General features: G+C 46.0%; 1 protein-coding gene across 1 annotated transcript in view; it reads left to right on the top strand.

Moving 5' to 3' along the window:
* Positions 1–18,609, top strand: part of MAP1S (microtubule associated protein 1S) — a 35,324-nt gene that overhangs the window by 11,916 nt on the left and 4,799 nt on the right. Inside the window, exon 6 of the mRNA XM_061149877.1 lies at positions 18,124–18,359. Within this exon, the coding sequence (XP_061005860.1) occupies positions 18,124–18,359 (236 nt within the window). The remainder of the gene's footprint in view (positions 1–18,123; positions 18,360–18,609) is intronic.

Below are 18,609 nucleotides of genomic sequence, written 5' to 3'. Positions count from 1 at the left end.
GCTTTCACAACCTCTAGACAACACTACAGCATTCACTGTCAGCCCCAGCATTGCCAGAGGGGATGAGGGCACATTCCACCCCATCAGGCCCTTAGGAATTCTGACAAAGATTTAAAGGTGTAGTTACAGTTTCCTGTTTAGGAGTCAGCTGTGCTGCTGGCACCTGTAGTTGCATTCCTGGTTCTGGGACCACTGCATCAAGTAGCTGGGGACGGGGCGGGTTGCTGCAGTGTGGGGAAGATGTACCAGCATCCATGCCTACTTCCCTATACCCTCCAGAAAAGTGGAGGAAGCTGTTCAGTGGGGACCCTCCCTTAGCCCCCTCATGTTGAGTGTGAGCACACACTCGGGAAGGCGAGTAAGCCAGCCTCTCAAGCCTTTATCATCTCCCCTGGTTTTAGACAGCAAATGTTCCAGCCACTCAGTCAAATTTTCTATTAAACCATTACTCAGAGGATGATACGCAACAGCTCTGTTGTGAAATCTCTTGCCCCACCGTTGGACAACATGGACTGAAAAAGTGCATCTCTTTGTCTGTCTGAAGGAATGTAACTCGGTGGCTCAAACTTACGGTATTTTCTGTTCCAGTCCAATAGTATTTTGAGCATTTGCATTGGACCTTCAGGTATGCAAACCTAGAGGGTCTGTTCCTGTTGGGACTCATTTATAGCCCCCAGGGTTACTGGCCTTGGTCTACTGTAACCCACTTGCCAGCTCCATCTCCCGGGGCATTTCCCCCAGAGCCATCTGCAGTTTCTCTCTCTCCTTGACAGAGTTCTCACCTGCATTTTTGTGCCTCCCAGGGTGCCAGAGGACTAAATCTAGGTTTGGCTCCCTCCTCCTCATTGCTGAGAATCTGCCTGCAATGAGGGAGACCTGAGTTCGATCCCTGGGTTAGGAAGATCCCCTGGAGAAGGGAATGGCTACCCACTCCAGTATTCTTGCCTGGAGAATCCCATGGATAGAGGAGCCTGGCGGGCTACAGTCCATGGGTCGCAAAGAGTCAGACACAGTTGAACAACTAACACTTTGACTACTGAATTGCTGCAGCCCACCTCCTGTGCTGACTCATTCTTGGACCCCCAGAACATCTGCTTTGTGGTTCAGTGACCTTCCAGATCTAGAAGGAGTTCTTCTGTTGGACGTTGACATGTCCTGCCTGACCACGCCCTTTAAATTCCCAGAGTGCTTTCCACAGGGCCGTGCCCCTTGCAGACATCCCTTGTATAACCCAGGTTTCCATTGCCCGTCCACCTGACCACGCCGCCAGGAGTCAGTAAAAACACACAGGCGCTTTACCATTGCTCAATTCTTCCACCACTGCTAGGAAAACAGCATGCATTTCAGCCCACTGAGCCGATTTGTTCTTGCTGCCTTCAATCACAGCCTGGCCATCTCCTGGTCTTAATGGAGTCACTTGCCAAACAGGGTATTATCAATTCATCTTAAAACTGCCGTCCATAAAGCAAGCGCACTCTGTGATGCATTTGAGAGCCGTCCACAGGGCTTGTCCTCAGGCCAGTTGGTTCCAGCAGCTCCTCAGGTGGCTCCTGAGTCGTTCCTGGAGGAAAAGAGGCTATGTGCTCAGGATACAGTGGGTGCTGCCTGCTTCCCCCTGGCAGCCCACAGCCCTCTGAACCACTCGCGTTTTATGATGGAGCTCTTAGGACTTTCCTGGTGGTCCAGTGGTTAGGACTTCACTGCAGGGGACCCAGGTTTGCTCCCTGGTCAGGAAACTAAGATCCTGCAGGCTGTGCAGTGTGGCGCAAAAAAAAAAAAAACTATTACGGACCTCTCCTGGGCACTCTGTTCCTCATTAGTGTTTCTCTGACATCACCCAAGACATTATGGGCACCTCGGGTTTAATGATTGTTTTAGGTCTGTCAATCATCAAGGCTGTCTCAGTGAATGCCCAATCACAGGCTACTAATTGTCTCTCAAGTACCTTGTTCATCTTGGAATTTTGTGGTCCAAAATCCCAACGGTCATTGCTAGAAGGCACTCGTGGACTTTTGCCAGAAGCTCCAGTCTTCAGAATATGGTGGCGGACACTCCCCAAATCATAAGAGTTGGGGGGTCAGCAAGGCCCAAAGGCCAAGTTGAGAGGGCTGCCGCCATTTGTAATTCAGACGCAACCTGCTCTTGTTTGGGTCCCCAACTCAGATAGAACTGTCTTTCGAGTGGTCTTACAGATGAGCACTAACACAGTTCCCAGATGAAAACCCAAAGCAACCAGCCCAATGCTGGGATTCTTGTTCAGTCCCAGGGACGGTAGTGACAGCAGTTTATTTTTAGTCTTTGGGGGACTACCCCAGGTGGCTCCTGCCCAGGTTCTCCCTGAAAATTTGACTGTTTGGGCCCACCTGGGGACTGGTGTTGGGTTTATTAACACGTCCCAGTTGGTCAGTGAACATGAGTTTGAGCAAACTCCAGGAGGTGGTGAAGGACAGGGAAGCCTGGTGTGCCGCAGTCCATAGGGTCGCAAAGAGTCAGACACGACTGAGCGACTGAACAAGTTGGTCAGGTGTGTCCCATTGCGTTCAGATCAGCCCTCGCTGCTGTTTGGTTTCCACTACCACCAAGAGCCATCAGCAGAGTGTGTGAGCACGCTGGGGGTCTGCATCGAGGCCACGTCGCTTCTGAGCAGAGTATGACAGCAAGTTCAGGGATCCCTTAGCAGTGCAGAAAAAGAATGTTGGGATCCTTCCCCTGTGAAGGCCAGTTACTGCTGGCCCTTTCCTGAGGTCAAGACAGAGAAGAGCAGCGGCGACATGAGTTGCTGAGTAGCAGCCTCCTGGCATTTTCTGTGTGGTTGAGACCGTGTCCAAACTGCTGAGCCAGTGGGAAGTACCGCTTGGTTTCAGCCTCGATAGTCTGCAGTTAGTTTCCACAAACATCTGCCTTTTTCAGGCCACACAGGGCTATATGGTACAGTGAATTCATTGGTACTGGCACTCCGGCTTCTGGTCCATGATGAATTAAAGCAGTCAACTCTTTTTGTTCCCCAGGCATTCTAGATCATTCTGCGTTAGCCACCTGTGTGCACTCAGGTTCCCATCTAGTGCCCCCGATTAAAACTGGCCAGAGGGCAGACTTAGCAGGCCTCTGCTGTACAGTGTTAAGTGGGGAAGACAACCCCGAGTCAGACACAACCTCCATCGTAGTTATATATTCATGTAAAGATGTGACCACCTCACACAAAATCTGTTCATACACCCCAGTTTTCATTCAAATGTTCACCTTAATCCCATCAAAGTTTCATCTCCATTCATCCCAGTCTAACCTAAGCTGCCCACTCAGACTTCACCAACAAGGGTTGGAATCGCAGTGTGTTGGGCTCCTGTATCTAGGAGTCCTGGGGAAGGCCTCTCTCCTCTTCTGGCCGTTTTATCCACACCTGCATATATCTGTGAGCTTTCCAGGTGGCGCTAGTGGTAAAGAACCCGCCTGCCAGTGCAGGAGACATGAGACCCCTGGGTTGGGAAGATCCCCTGGAGGGGGAAATGGCAACCCACTCCAGTATTCTCTTCCTGGAGAATCCTGTGGACAGAGGAGCCTGACGGGCTACAGTCCCTGGGGTCTCAAGAAGTCGGACACAACTGAGTGACATAGCACACAGGCATTTGCAGAAGGTCTTGGGTCCCTGCCCAGGCGTGGGACCAGAGGACCTGGCCCCTGCTTCAGTCTTTATCTTGATTAATCAGTGAACACCTGGGAATCCCTAGTTGGGTTTCTTATTTAATTTTTTGCTTCCAGCTTTTGAAACTCTTCCAAACTAGAGTAAATCACGGATTTCTTTGGGGCCCTTTAATGTTGGGGTCCACACTGGTCCACTCCATCTGGGAGTGATGCATCAGTTGCTGAAAACTCGGCCTCTGGGCCCCGGTGCCAAATTGAATCTTGGAGACAGAGTTTTGGATGAAGTAGGAAAGAGGACTGTTACCGCTTTGCCAGGCACAAGGGGATGTGTGGGTTTGTGCCCCTGAAAACCTGTCTCCCAGCCCGGGGGATTTGATGAGGACTTTTATAGCTGAGGCTCCAGGGCACAGCTGCTGATAAGTTAGGGTGTGTGCCGGGCCTGCTTGCCTGTAGTCTGGTCTCGGGTCGTCTCTCGCTTTCTTTTTTTTTTTATTTTTCTGGTTGTGCTAGGTCTTGGTTGCTGCTCACAGGCTTTCTCTAGTTGCGATGCGCAGGCTTCTCATTGCAGTGGCTCCTCTGGTTGGGGAGCATGGGCTCCAGGCTTGTGGGCTTCAGTAGTTGCCACGCACGGGCTTAGTAGTTGTGGCTTGCAGGCCCTAGGGCACATGGGCTTTAGTGGCTGCAGCGCATGAACACAGTAGTTGCAGCTAGCAAGCTCTAAAGCACAGGCTCCAGAGTTGTGATGCAGGGGCTTAGTTGCTCTGGGGCATGTGGAATCTTCCCTGGCCAGGAGTCAATCCTGTGTCCCTGCATTGGCAGGCAGATTCTTAACCACTGGACCACCAGGGAAGTCCTTCAGGTAATCTCCAAATGAGCATCCTTTAATTCCTTTAATCTGGTGGTGGTCTCTGGAATGAAGAATGCTGACGTCTTCCATTTGTTGGTTTTAGTTCTGTAAAGAGCTCCGAGTAGCCCTTGAGGTAGAACCAGGTTTCTTGGCTGCTTCTCCTTGTGCCTCCTGTCCCGTCCCTGATTTAGCACCTGCTTGAATCTGCCCTTTGGATCTCAGGGAACATCTGTCTTGGAGGATGGAGTCTGTTCCCTACAAATAAGGAGGGACACAACGGCTTCTGTACCCAGGAGCCCCACAGGGTCCCGCTTGGTTTCACATCGACACCTGTTTCAGCTCCATCCTTGCTTCATTCATTCCTCGTTTCAACAGCCGTCTGAAGACTCCCACTCCGCTTGGTTGAGTCACTTGACTCTCCTTTGTCTCTCCCCATTTTCTAAATTAATATTCTTGGTGTCATAGGGGAAGCTGAGATAGCAGATCTGATAAGGCTTCTAGAACAGTTTTTTTTTTTTTTTAGGATGATATCTGTGCCTTGATTTATTTTTTAAATTGAATTATAATTTATTTTCAATATACTAGTTTCAGATTTACATCATAATGATTCAGTATTTTTACAGATTATACTCCACTTAAAGTTACTACAAGGTAATGACTATAATTCTCTGTTAGACAATATATCCTTGTTGTTTATCTATTTTATTTATTTATTTTTTATTATTATCTTATTATTATTTTTTTTTTTTATTAGTTGGAGGCTAATTACTTCACAACATTTCAGTGGGTTTTGTCATACACTGATATGAATCAGCCATAGATTTACACGTATTCCCCATCCCGATCCCCCCTCCCACCTCCCTCTCCACCCGATTCCTCTGGGTCTTCCCAGTGCACCAGGCCCGAGCACCTGTCTCATGCATCCCACCTGGGCTGGTGATCTGTTTCACCATAGATAGTATACATGCTGTTCTTTTGAAATATCCCACCCTCACCTTCTCCCACAGAGTTCAAAAGTCTGTTCTGTATTTCTGTGTCTCTTTTTCTGTTTTGCATATAGGGTTATCGTTACCATCTTTCTAAATTCCATATATATGTGTTAGTATGCTGTAATGTTCTTTATCTTTCTGGCTTACTTCACTCTGTGTAAGGGGCTCCAGTTTCATCCATCTCATTAGGACTGGTTCAAATGAATTCTTTTTAACGGCTGAGTAATATTCCATGGTGTATGTGTACCACAGCTTCCTTATCCATTCATCTGCTGATGGGCATCTAGGTTGCTTCCATGTCCTGGCTATTATAAACAGTGCTGCGATGAACATTGGGGTTCACGTGTCTCTTTCAGATCTGGTTTCCTCAGTGTGTATGCCCAGAAGGATTGCTGGGTCATATGGCAGTTCTATTTCCAGTTTTTTAAGAAATCTCCACACTGTTTTCCATAGCGGCTGTACTAGTTTGCATTCCCACCAACAGTGTAAGAGGGTTCCCTTTTCTCCACACCCTCTCCAGCATTTATTGCTTGTAGACTTTTGGATAGCAGCCATCCTGACTGGCGTGTAATGGTACCTCATTGTGGTTTTGATTTGCATTTCTCTAATAATGAGTGATGTTGAGCATCTTTTCATGTGTTTGTTAGCCATCTGTATGTCTTCTTTGGAGAAATGTCTGTTTAGTTCTTTGGCCCATTTTTTGATTGGGTCATTTATTTTTCTGGAATTGAGCTGCAGGAGTTGCTTGTATATTTTTGAGATTAATCCTTTGTCTGTTTCTTCATTTGCTATTATTTTCTCCCAATCTGAGGGCTGTCTTTTGTAAACTGGGGAGTAATGTTCCATGGGGTGCCCATGCAATAAGGGTCCCTTAATCACAGCATTGACCAAAATGTGGGTAACAGGCATCTTCAGTGGGTGAATGTCCCAGTTCTAAAACCAGGCCTGCGTGGCTTGCATAGGAAGCATCTCACCTGCTTCATCTGGGGTATCCCGCTCGGCATTTAGAGCCAGTTGGGCAGTCCCCCTTCTCAGGATAGACACCCTTTTCAGTGTCTTTTATCCAGTTGACCAGGCTGGCTGTTCCTTCGGGAATAACCTCCTGTGTGTCTGGGACAGTCTGTGATTGTTCAGTAGTGAGCTACGGATCCTGCATCCACCCAAATGTGTTCTTCCACTCCGAAGCCTTCAAAACCAAAGACACAGCCCCCAAAGACACAGATGCTTTGGGAAACCGGTGATGCCAGTCCACAAAGTGAGTCGGTTTCTTCACACTCTATCCCTTGGTTTTAGTTGTTTCTTGGTTTTGCCCTCCCCCAACATTAACTACCTTCTTGGTGACCAGAGAGAGACCTCAGAGGTACTTCCTGTTGCCCCTGCATAATTTGGGGCAGCTTTGAGGCTAATGGCCAAATCTTGGATCTTTCTAAGTCTGAATTTGTTGCAGGATCAAGGCCTGAGTGCGCACTTTTTAAAAATTTCATTTTAGCTATTACAGATAACGTTACTATTAAAATCTTGGCTTTTTCTGCCCACTGAAGCCAAATTAAACAAAAAATTCAGAGACAGAGTTTGGAGGAAATAGAAAGGTGGCTTTACTCCTCAGCCTGCAGAGTGGGAGAATGCAGTAGGCTCGTGCTTCAAGAACTGTGGCCCCCCTTCCATGAGGAATTTGGGGGGTTATACAAGATGAGAGCATGCAGTCTGGGATAGGTGATGAGGAACAAAGATGCAAGATTCTTGTCTTCTTTCACTTGCATTGTTTCAGAAACAGCCACAGGCTGGCGTCAGGTTACCTGGTAACTGGTCCCTTGTCTTCTGTGTATTGTACTGCAGCCTTCTGTAACGTGAAAAGAGAAGAACCACACGTCTGCGAAGAGAGCACTGGATACAAGATGTAATTAGCAGAGTCAAAGGATAATAGGTGCAAAATGTAGCTCACGCCAAGTTAGGGGGCAGAAAAGCAGACTTACACACTGCAGATGAAGAATAGTTAAAGTAAAAACTAGGAGTGATCAAGCCTGCTCACTGATCTTTTTATCTTCTTTGTTCTCAAGAAAGAAAAGCTCATTCCTCTCTTTCCCTTTTCATTGCAGCAATAACCGGGAAACTGTGTATTTTGTGTGCTGCTTGTAATTTTGCATCTCTTTATACATCCAGTGAGCCAGCTGCTTGGAAGTTGTCTCTGCTGTCATGTCTAGGTCCTGCTGGTAACAGTTACCTCTAGGAACTAATTGCAGTGCAGCTGCAGTTTCATTGTGGTTGACTAGGTAGCCATCCGGGGACCAGAGTTTCTTCATTCCCCATCTTTTTGTCCTTACTCTTCAAAAAACACATTTCTGTCAGCCGGGGCCATTCTAGTGAATCCCACTCCTGACACCAACCAAAAAGGGGTCCTGTTCCCAGGTCCGGTGTGTGGGTTTCCCCACCCTAACGAGCTTGGATGCCAGCACGCTGTCCAGGAATTCAGCTCAATCCTGCCACTGTCTACCCAGAGATGGAATCGCACTCCATTCAGTCTCACAAGACCACTCTCCGTTTTGGATGCCAGTCACAAGCCCAGGTTTTTATCTGTGCTTCGACCAGCCGGCTGCAGACTGGAGGTTCTGATGGTCTGTGCAGTTCAGGATGCCAATTGCAAGTGCAGTTTGTTACCTGTGCTTCTGACTGACGCTGCAAGAGGTTCCCATGGCCCCTCCTTGGGTTTGGTTAATTCGATAGCACAGCTCACAGAACACGGGAAAGACAGGTTTACTCACTAGATTACCAATTTATTATGATTAAAAGGCTATTAAAGGATACACATCAACAACCAGATGAAGAGATAGGTAGAATGAGGTCCCAAACCTGGGATCTGATGTCCTTGTGGAGCTTGGGGCTCACAAACCTGCATGCAGAAGCCTTCTGGTTCCCTGACATGGGAAAGGGCCAGAAAGTTGTCCTTTGGGGCTTTTATGGAGGCTTCATTACACAGTTGTGATTGACTAAATCATTGGCCAATGGCATTGATTCAACCTCAAGTCCCTCTGCCTTCCATTGAAATCAAAGAACAGGACTGAAAGTTTCAACTTTTTAATCACGTGCTTGGCTCTCCTGGGAGCCAGCCCCCACCCTGGGGTGGGGCCCAAAGTCACCTTCATTAACTGAAACCCAGTTGTAATGGAAAGGGTTTGTTTTGAATAACAAGACACTCACTTCACTGTTAGGACCCTGAAGTGGTTTCAGGAACTGAGGACAGGAAACCAACCATTGTGACAAGATTTAACTCACATTGCTCTTACAGAGCAGAAAGTTTCAAGGGCTGTAAGAGGTAAGAGGCAGAACTGTGGATAAAGGCCAGATACATCTGCAGATGATCAAATTATATATATATATATATAAAATAAATCACGATGTGGCATGCACCAAAATCTCAGACGCCCGCCCCCACCAGAAAGGAGCAGCAGGCGGACAGTGTGAACTGCCTTGCTGCACAAGCAGTGTGGGCACGCTGAGCCGCTCGCACCATTTGGGAGACAGTGGGGACCCTTCGGAAATTCAGGTTCCCAGAAGGTAGCCAGGGGCCAACTTGTCAGCTTTCTAAGGATAGCAGTCTCAGGCTTCATGTACTTTTTCTTTGCAATTTTTGAAAATTGTGATAAAATTAATGTAACATAAAATTAACTGCCTTAAGCCGTTTTTAAGTGCACAGTTCAGTAGCATGAAGCATAGTAGACTCCTGTTGTTGTACGACTGTCACCACCATCCATCTCCGGAACTCCTTTCATCTTGTGAAACTGGAAACTCTGTCCGCATGAAATACTCAGTCCCCGTTCCTCCCAGCCCATGGCAACCACCATTCTGCTTTGCATCTCGTGGGGCCTCATGTAAGGGGCCTCATATAGTATTGGGGTTTTCTTGTAACTGGTTTCTTCCACTTGGCATATTGTCCTCATGCTTTATCCATGTTGTAGCATATATCAGAACTTCCTTTTTAGGACTGAAAAATATTCCATCGTGTGGATGGACCACGTATCCGTTCATCCATTGATGGACACTTGAGTTGCTTCCGCCTTTTGGCTGCTGTGAAGCTGGACGTGCAGATACCTCTCTGAGACCCCTGGTTTCGATTCTTTGGGGTACATACTCAGAAGTGGGGTTGCTGGATCTTATGGTGAGTTGATTTTTATTTTCTTGAGGAACTGCCATCCTGGTTTTCCACAGCAGCTGTACCATTTTAGAATCCACCCATAATGCACAAGGGTTCCAGTCTCTCTACATCCTTGCCATCACTCGTTGTTTTATAGCTTCTTGATAGTAGCCATCCTAACGGGTGTGAGGTGGTAGCTGGTGGTGGTTTTGATTTGCATTTCACTAATGATCAGTGATGTTGAGCACCATTTTATGTGCCTGTGGGACATTTGTATATCTTTGGGGAAATGTCCTTTGCCCATTTTTGAGTCAGGTTGTCTTTTTGTGGTTAAGTTGTGAGTTCTCTGTATATTCCGATATTGACCCCTTATCAGATACATGATTTGTGAATATTTTCTTCCATTCTGTGGGTTGCCTTTTTACTCTGTTGCTAGTGTCCTTTGATGCACAAAAATTTCTAATTTTCATAAAGCCCAGTTTTTCTGTTTTCTCTTTTGTTAACTGTGCTGTAGGTGTCACTGCCAAGGCCAGTGTCATGAAGCTTTTGCCTTATGTTTTCTTCTAAGAATTTTATAGCTTTAACTGTTACATTTTGCTGTCTGATCAGTTTTGAGTTAATTTTTGGGTTCGTGTGTGTGTGTGTGTGTGTGTGTGTTTTAGTTGCTCAGTCGTGTCCCAGGCTGCAGCCCCACAGACTGTAGCCTGCTAGGCTTCTCTGTCTGTGGGATTCTCCAGGCAAGAGTTCTGGAATGGATTGCCATTCCCTTCTCCAGAGGCTCTTCCTCACGCAGGGACTGAACGCGGGTCCCCTGCCCTGCAGGCAGGCTTTTTACCGTTTGAGCTACAGGGACGTCCCAGTTTTTAGATATAGTGCTAAATAAACATTGAACTTCATTCCTTTACATGTTGATATCCAGTTTCCCAGGACCATTTGCTGAAAAGACTGTCCTTTCCCCCACTGAACGTTCTTGGCACCCCTGTTGCAAATCATTTGACCATATATGTGAGAGTTTATTATCTATTCTATTCCATTGATCCATAGATCTGTCTTAATATTCTTACCATATTGCCTTGATTACTATAGCTTCATAGTAATTTCAGAAATCAGGAAATGTGAGTCCAATTTTGTTGGACTCCAATTTTGTTCTTCCTTTTCAAGGTTACCTTGGCTATCTGGGATCCTATGAGATTCCATCTGAATTTTAGAATGTAAATTTTTATGTCTGCCAAAAAAAAAATCCTGTAGTGTTGGCATCCTAACAGTATTATCTTCCAATCCATGGACATGGGACATCTTCCCGTTAATTTATGTTCTCTTTAGTTTCTTTCAGTACTGTTTTGTAGTTTTCATGTACAAATATTTTACCTTCTTTTTAAGTTAATTCCCAATTATTTCATTCTTTTTATGCTATTGTTAAGGTTATTGTTTTCTTAATGTTCTTTTTGAATTGTTCATTGTTGGTGTATGGAAATGCAGTTGCTTTTTGTGTGTTAATTTTGTATCCAGCTATTTTCTAAGTTCATCTAAGAGGAATCTTTTTTCTTCAGAATTATTCATTTATTTTTGACTGTGCTGGGTAATTGTTGCTCCACAGGCTTTTCTCTGGTTGCGTTGCGGCAAGCAGGGGCTGCCTCCATTTGTGGTGGACAGGCTTCTCACTGCAGTGGCTTCTCTCGTTGCAGAGCGCAGGCTCTCGGATGCCCAGACTTCAGTAGTTGCGGCACACGGGCTCAGCGCTTGGAGTTGCTGGGATCTATAGCACAGGATCCATAGCTGTGGTGCGTGGGCTTAGTTGGTCCAAGGCATGTGGGATCTTCCCAGACCAGGGATTGAATCTGTGTCTCCTGCACTGGCAAGCTAACAGGTTTCTTCCTTGTGTGTGAAATCTTTAGGATTTTCTACACATAACATCATATCACATGTGGACAGAGATAACTTTATTTTTCCATTCTAGTGTGGTTACCTTTTAATTCTTTCTCTTGCCTAATTGTTCTGGCTAGCATTCCTACACTGCGTTGACTCGGAATGGCTTGTTGCTGTTCAGTCACTCAGTCGTGTCCGACTCCTTGCGACCCCGTGGACTGCAGCACGCCAGACTTCCTGTCCGTCACCACCTCCTGGAGCGTGCTCAAACTCATGTCCATCGAGTTGGTGACGCCATCCAACCATCTCGTCCTCTGTCATCCCCTTCTCCTGCCTTCAGTCTTTCCCAGCATCAGGCTCTTTTCTAATGAGTCAGCTCTTTGCTTCAGGTGGCCAAAGTATTGGAGCTTCAGCATCAGTCCTTCTAATGAATACTCAGGATTGATTTCCTTTAGGATGGACTGGTTGGATCTCCTTGTAGTCCAAGGGACTCTCAAGAGTCTTCTCCAACACCACAGCTCAAGAGCATCAGCTCTTTGGCAGCTCAAGAGCATCAGTTCAGCCTACCTTATGGTCCAGCTCTCACATCCATACATGACTGCTGGAAAAACCATAGCTTTGACTATACTGACCTTTGTTGGCAAAGTAACGTCTCTGTTTTTTAATATGCTGTCTAGGTTGGTCAAGGGGCAAATGTCTTTTAATTTCATGGCTGCAGTCACCATCTGCAGTGATTTTGGACCCAAGAAAATAAAGTCTCTCACTGGTTTCATTGTTTCCGCACCTATTTGCCATGAAATGATGAGACCGGGTGCCGTGATCTTCATTTTTTGAATGTTGAGTTTTAAGCTGGCTTTTTCACTCTCCTCTTTCACCTTCATCAAGAGGCTGTTTAGTTTTCTCTTCTCTTTCTGCCATAAGGGTGGTGATATCTGCATATCTGAGGTTATTGGTATTTCTCCCAGCAATCTTGATTCCAGTTGTGCTTCTTCCAGCCCAGCATTTCATGTGATGTACTCTTCATATAAGTTTAAATAAGTAGGGTGACAATATACAACCTTGATGTTACTCCTTTCCCAATTTTGAACCAGTCCATTGTTCCAACTCTGGTTCTAACTCTTGCTTCTTGACCTGCACAGAGATTTCTTAGGAGGCAGATAAGGTGGTCTGGTATTCCCATCTCTGTAAAAATTTTCCAGTTTGTTGTGATCCACACAATCAAAGGCTTTAGCATAGTGAGTGAAGCAGAAGTAGATGTTTTTCTGGAATTCTCTTGCTTTTTCTATGATCCAGCGGATGCTTGCAATTTAATCTCTGGTTCCTCTGCTTTTTTCTAAATCCAGTTTGGTCATCTGGAAGTTCTTGGTTCACATACTATTCTCCAAGGCTTGGAGAGTTTTGAGCATTACTTTGCTTGCATGGGAAATGAGTACAGTTGTGTAGTAGTTTGAGCATTCTTTGGCATTTCCCTTCTTTGGGATTGGAATGAAAACTGATCTTTTCCAGGCCTGTGGCCACTGCTGAGTTTTCCAAATTTGCTGGCGTATTGAGTGCAGCACTTTCATAGCATCATCTCTTAGGATTTGAAATAGCTCAACTGGAATTCCATCACCTCCACTAGCTTTGTTTGTAGTGATGCTTCCTAAGGCCCACTTGCCTTCAGGCTCCAGGATGTCTGGCTCTAGGTGAGTGGATCACACCATCGTGGTTATCTGGGTCATGAAGATCTTCTGTGTATTCGTGCCACCTCTTTTAATGCCTTCTGCTTCTGTTAGGTCATACCATTTCTGTCCTTTATTGTGCCCATCTTTGCATGAAATGTTCTCTTGTGTCTCTAATTTTCTTGAAGAGATCCTAGTCTTTCCCATTCTATTGTTTTCCTCTGTTTCTTTGCATTGTTCACTTAGGAAGGCGTTCTTATCTCTCCTTGTTATTCTTTGGAACTCTGCATTCAAATGAGTATATCTTTCCTTCCCTCCTTTGCCTTTCACTTCTTTTCTCAGCTGTTTATAAGTCCTCCTCAGATGACTGCTTTGCCTTTTTGCATCTCTTTTTCTTGGGGATGGTTTGGATCACTGCCTCCTGTACAGTGTTACAAACCTCCATCCATAGATTTTCAGGCGCTCGGTCAGATCATAGCCCTTCAATCTATTTGTCACTTCCACTGTATAATCATAAGGGATTTAATTTAGGTCATACTTGAATGGCCTGGTGGTTTTCCATACTTTCTTCAATTTAAATCTCAATTTGGCAATAAGGAGATCATGATCTGAGCCATAGTCAGCTCCTGGTCTTGTTTTTGCTGGCTGTATGAAGCGAAAGTGGCTAAAGCAGACATTCTGGCCTTTTTCCTGATCTTAGAGGAAAATCTTTCAGTCTTTCTCCACTGAGTATCTGTGAACTGTGGGTTTTTCAGTATATGGCTTTACTATGTTAGGTGGTTTCCTTTTAATCCTAGTTTGTTGAGTATGTTTATCGTGAAGGAGTGTCAGTCCAGGTTCGATGCATGATGTAGGGTGCTCGGGGCTGGTGCACTGGGATGACCCAGAGGGATGGGATGTGAAGGGAGGTGGGAGGGGGGCTCAGGATGGGGAACACATGTACACCCACAGCGGATTCATGTCAGTGTCTGGCAAAACCAATACAATGTCGTAAAGTAAAAAAATTTTAAAAAAGAGTGTTGGATTTTGTCAAATACCTTTTCTGCACTAACTGAGATGGTCATGTGGATTTTTTCCTTCCTTCTGTTAATGTGTTACACTGATTTTTATATGTCAAACTAGTTATTCCTGCATCCCAGGAATAGCCCCCTTGGTCATGGTGTATAATTCTTTTAATATGCTGCTGAGTTCAACTTGCTAGTGTCTTGTTGAGGGGTTTTGCATCAATGTTTGAGAGGTATTGGTCAGTAGTTTTCTTTTTTCATAATATCTTTGTGTGATCTTAGTATCAGGGCAGTGTTGGCCTCCAAATGTTGTCAGAATGAATTGGAAAGTATTTCCTGCTCTTCAGTTTTTGGGGAAAGTTTGAGGATTGGTTCTTCTTTAAATGTTTGGTAGAAACTCAGTGAAGCCCAGGAGGTGTTTGATTATTGATTATCTCTTTATTGGTTTTAATTCTGTTCACATTTTGTGAGTCAGTCTAGGTAGGTTTTATGTTTCTAGGAATTTATACATCTCTTCTATAACTTATCCAGTTTCTTGGTATATAATTGTTCATAGTTTTCTCACAGTGCTTTTTATTTCTTTACCTTTTTTTAACTTTTTATTTCTATAGGATTGGCAGTAACGTCCCCACTTTCATATCTGATGTTACTAATTTGAGTCTTCTTTTTCTTTCTTAGTCAGTGTAGCTGAAGATTTGTCGATTTTGTTGATCTTTTCAAAGAACCAACTTTTGGTTTTGCTTTTTTCTTCTGTGATGTTCTTCTATTCCCTGTTCTTAAAATCTCTGCTCTAATCTTTATTATTTAATCCCTCTGCTGGCTTTGGGTTTAGTTGTAATGTTAGGTTGTTGATCTGAGATATTAATAACAGCATTTGTACCTTTAAACCTCCCTTAATCTCTTTATCACTGTGTCTTTATTGTTGGACAGTTTGATTATATTGTGTCTCAGTGTGGTTCTGTTTGAGTTTATCCTATTTGGAGTTCATCGAGTTTCTCAGATGTTTCTATTCATGTCTTTGATTAAATATGGGAAGATTTTGGCCATTATTTATTGAAATAATCTCTCTGCCCCTTTCTCTTTCTTTTTCTTCTGAGATATCCTTATTGTGTATGTTGGTCGTCTTGATAGTATCTGATAGGTCCCTTAGACTCTGTTCACTTACTTCAATTATTTTTCTTTCTGTTCCTCAGACTCGATCATTTCCATTGTTCTGTTATCAAGACCACTGATTCTTCTGCTTGTTTAAACCTTGAGCTGAATCTCTCTAGAGAATTTTCCATTTCAGTTATTATACTTCCCAGCTCTAGAATTTCTTTTCATTTACTTTTATGTTTTCTATCTCCTTATTGATATTTGTGCTTTGTCCATGCATTGTTTTTCTTGATTTTTTTTTCCCCACATCTTCCTTTAGTTCTTTGAGTATCTTTAGGACAATTTTTTAAAGTCTTTGGTGATCTGCCCTTTCGTCTTCCTTAAGGACGGTTTCTGTTAATTTTTTTTCCCTTTGACTGGGCCATACTTCCCTGTTTCTTTGTGTGGCTTGTGATTGTTTATAATTGAAAATTGTACACTTGAATCTAACAAATATGATGATTCTGGAGAGCCAAAAATCTCTTCTCCAGGGTTTGCTGTGGCTCTTTTGTTTGATTATTGTGGGCTGTCTCTGTGTTGAAGATCAGTCTGAGGTATAAATTTAAGGTGTTCTTATGCCTTTTCTGATCCTGTACCTTTCCCTGGGCATCTGTGGTTCCTTTCTAAATTCCCCTGTCTCTGCTTTTAAGTGTCCTAGTCCTTGACTGTCTGGCTCCCAAAAGGGGAAAAAGGAAAAAAATGAAGGGGGAAGAAAAGAAGAATTAAAAATGTGCAGTTCTTGAATCCCATGTAAGTAGCTCCAAACCTACAGGGTGGGGCTGGCAGCACAGCTGTCTAGAAGGGGAGACAGATTCCTGGAGCTTCCTGCTCTGCCATCATCCCAGAATCCTGCTGTGTTCATTCTTGCCTGCATACTACTATATCACAATGATAGTGCAGCATATAACCAGCATTAAAAATTACTAGATAGTTCCCTTTTCTCGTCTCCATACTACGTCTTGGGCGCCTAGTATGTATTTTGCACTCCCAGCACATCTTGGCTCACACCGTGTTCCAGCGCTCAGTGGCCAATGCATCAGTCAGAGCAGGTCTACAGTCACCTGGAAGGCTGGTGAGGAAGCAACCACAACAACGGCAGTAATGACAGTTCCAGCTCAGGTTCACTGAGCGCTTTCCCTGTTGTTGTTATTTAGTCCCTAAGCCGTGTCCAAGTCTCTGCGACCCCATGGACTGCAGCACACCAGGCTTCCCTGTCCTTTACTATCTCCCAGAGTTTGCGCAAACTCATGTCCATTGAGTCGGTGATGCTATCCAACCATCTCATCCTCTGTTCCCCACTTCTCCTCCTGCCCTTAATCTTTCCCAGCATCAGGGTCTAAAGTATTGGAGTGTCAGCTTTAGCATCAGTCCTTCCAACGAATATTCAGGGTTGATTTCCTTTAGGATTGACTCGTTTGACCTGCTTGCTGTCCAAGGGACTTTCAAGAGTCTTCTCCAACACCATAATTTGAAAGCATTACTTTCTTGGTGTTTCCTTATGGTCCAGCTGTCACATCCACATATGACTACTGGGAAAACCATTGCTTTGACTATATGGACCTTTGTCAGCAAAGTGATGTCTCTGCTCTTTAATACGCTGTCTAGGTTTGTCATAGCTTTCCTTCCAAAGAGCAAGAATCTTTTAATTTCATGGCTGCAGTCCTCGTCCACAGTGATCTTGGAGCCCAAGAAAATAGTCTGTCATTGTTTCCACTTTTTCCCTTCTACTTACCATGAAGTGATGGGACCAGATGCCCTAATCTTAGTTTTTTGGATGTTGAGTTACAAGCCAGCTTTTTCACTCTCTTTTATCCTCATCAAGAAGCTTTTTAGTTCGCTTTCTACCATTAGAGTGGTATCATCTGTATATCTGAGGTTATTGATATTTCTCCTGGCGGTCTTGATTCCTCCTGCCCCCTGGCTTCTGTCCTCATTCCCCTTGTCTTCTCTCTGCCGTTCTGCCTCTCGTGTTCCCGTCTGCCTCTCACCTTCCACAGCTCTGGTGGCTTTCCCTTCCTGGCGCACCACTGTCCCCAGTCATAAGTGAGGGATGCTACTTACAGAAAGCTGGGGGTTTCCTTCATTCTGCAAATGCTCCCCCCGCCTCACCCCCGCACCATGCAGCAGCCCTCTGGTCCCACGCCCTGGTCTGGGCAGTGTTTAGGATCTTGAGATGATCAGACATCTGACAGACTTCCTGTGCCCAGGAGCCGGCTGCATCCTCAAGCAGTTGATGGGTTCACTGGCCCGGGAGTGATGGCCCTGTCCCCCTCGCACCGGGCTCTGGGTTCTGGGTGTAGGCAAGGCCCTGGTGCAGCTGCCCCAGCCTGCATCTCCCTTTCTTGACTCTCTCCTTCCCACACCCACTCTGGCTCCCCATCAGCCTTGAAGGCAGGGATTGTTATTTTTTCTGGTCCCTGCTGTGTCCCCAGGATGGGTGCGGTGCCCAGGAGTAATTGAAAAACAACAGATAAACTCCCCATGAGTAATTAAACATGGATGCTGCTGCAGAGCGTTCCAGATATGCTGCTTTAGGGGCACAAGGTCCAAAACCCCCTCTTTCAGGGAGCCCTCCCTAAATACCCCTCCCCTCAGGTGCTCGGGACATCTGTGTCCTGGGACTGGCCAGGGTGTGCCCTTGAGGGTTGACTGGGGTGTATGCAGGATTCATCCAGTTACTGCACTTGCCAGGGAGGACTTACCTACCGTGAAGTGGTGAGATCACGCCTCCTGCCAGGGAGGGAGCCACTCAGAGTGGGGCAGGTGGAGCTGGGAGCCTCGTCCTGGGCCCTGGGTCTCCAACCCTCCCTTGTTCCCCGGAGCTCACAACTGGTCCCATCCCTCTTGCCCACAGGGCCAGCTGGCAGCCGGTCAGCAGGGTCAGCGGCCCCACCTGGCTCCCCTGTCTACCTTGACCTGGCCTACCTGCCCAGCGGAGGCAGTGCCCGCCTGGTGGACGAAGAGTTCTTCCGGCGGGTGCGAGCGCTCTGCTATGTCATCAGCGGCCAGGACCAGCACAAGGAGGAGGGCATGCGGGCCGTCCTGGACGCGCTCCTGGCTGGCAAGCAGCAGTGGGACCGGCAGCTCCAGGTGTGTGATGAGCGGGGCGTCGGACAGTCCCCCTGACAACGCAGGTCACTGGGGCAGTTTCAGGCTCCTGGTGCTGGGCAGGGCAGCACTTCCGGTGTCTTCCTGCCGAACCCAGAGTCCTGTGAGGCTGGTGTGACCTTCACCCACATGCAGAGAGGGAGTGGGGCTCAGAGAAGCTGATTCCCTGTCCCCAAGGCCAGGCAGCAGTGAGGGCAAATGCCGGCCCCACCCGGCTCTCGGGACTCCTCCT

This window comes from Dama dama, chromosome 9 (genome assembly GCF_033118175.1).
Source record: "Dama dama isolate Ldn47 chromosome 9, ASM3311817v1, whole genome shotgun sequence".
Taxonomy (NCBI): Eukaryota; Metazoa; Chordata; class Mammalia; order Artiodactyla; family Cervidae; genus Dama; species Dama dama.
The sequence above is the reverse complement of the archived record's forward strand: the minus strand, read 5'-3'. Positions and strand labels throughout refer to the sequence as shown.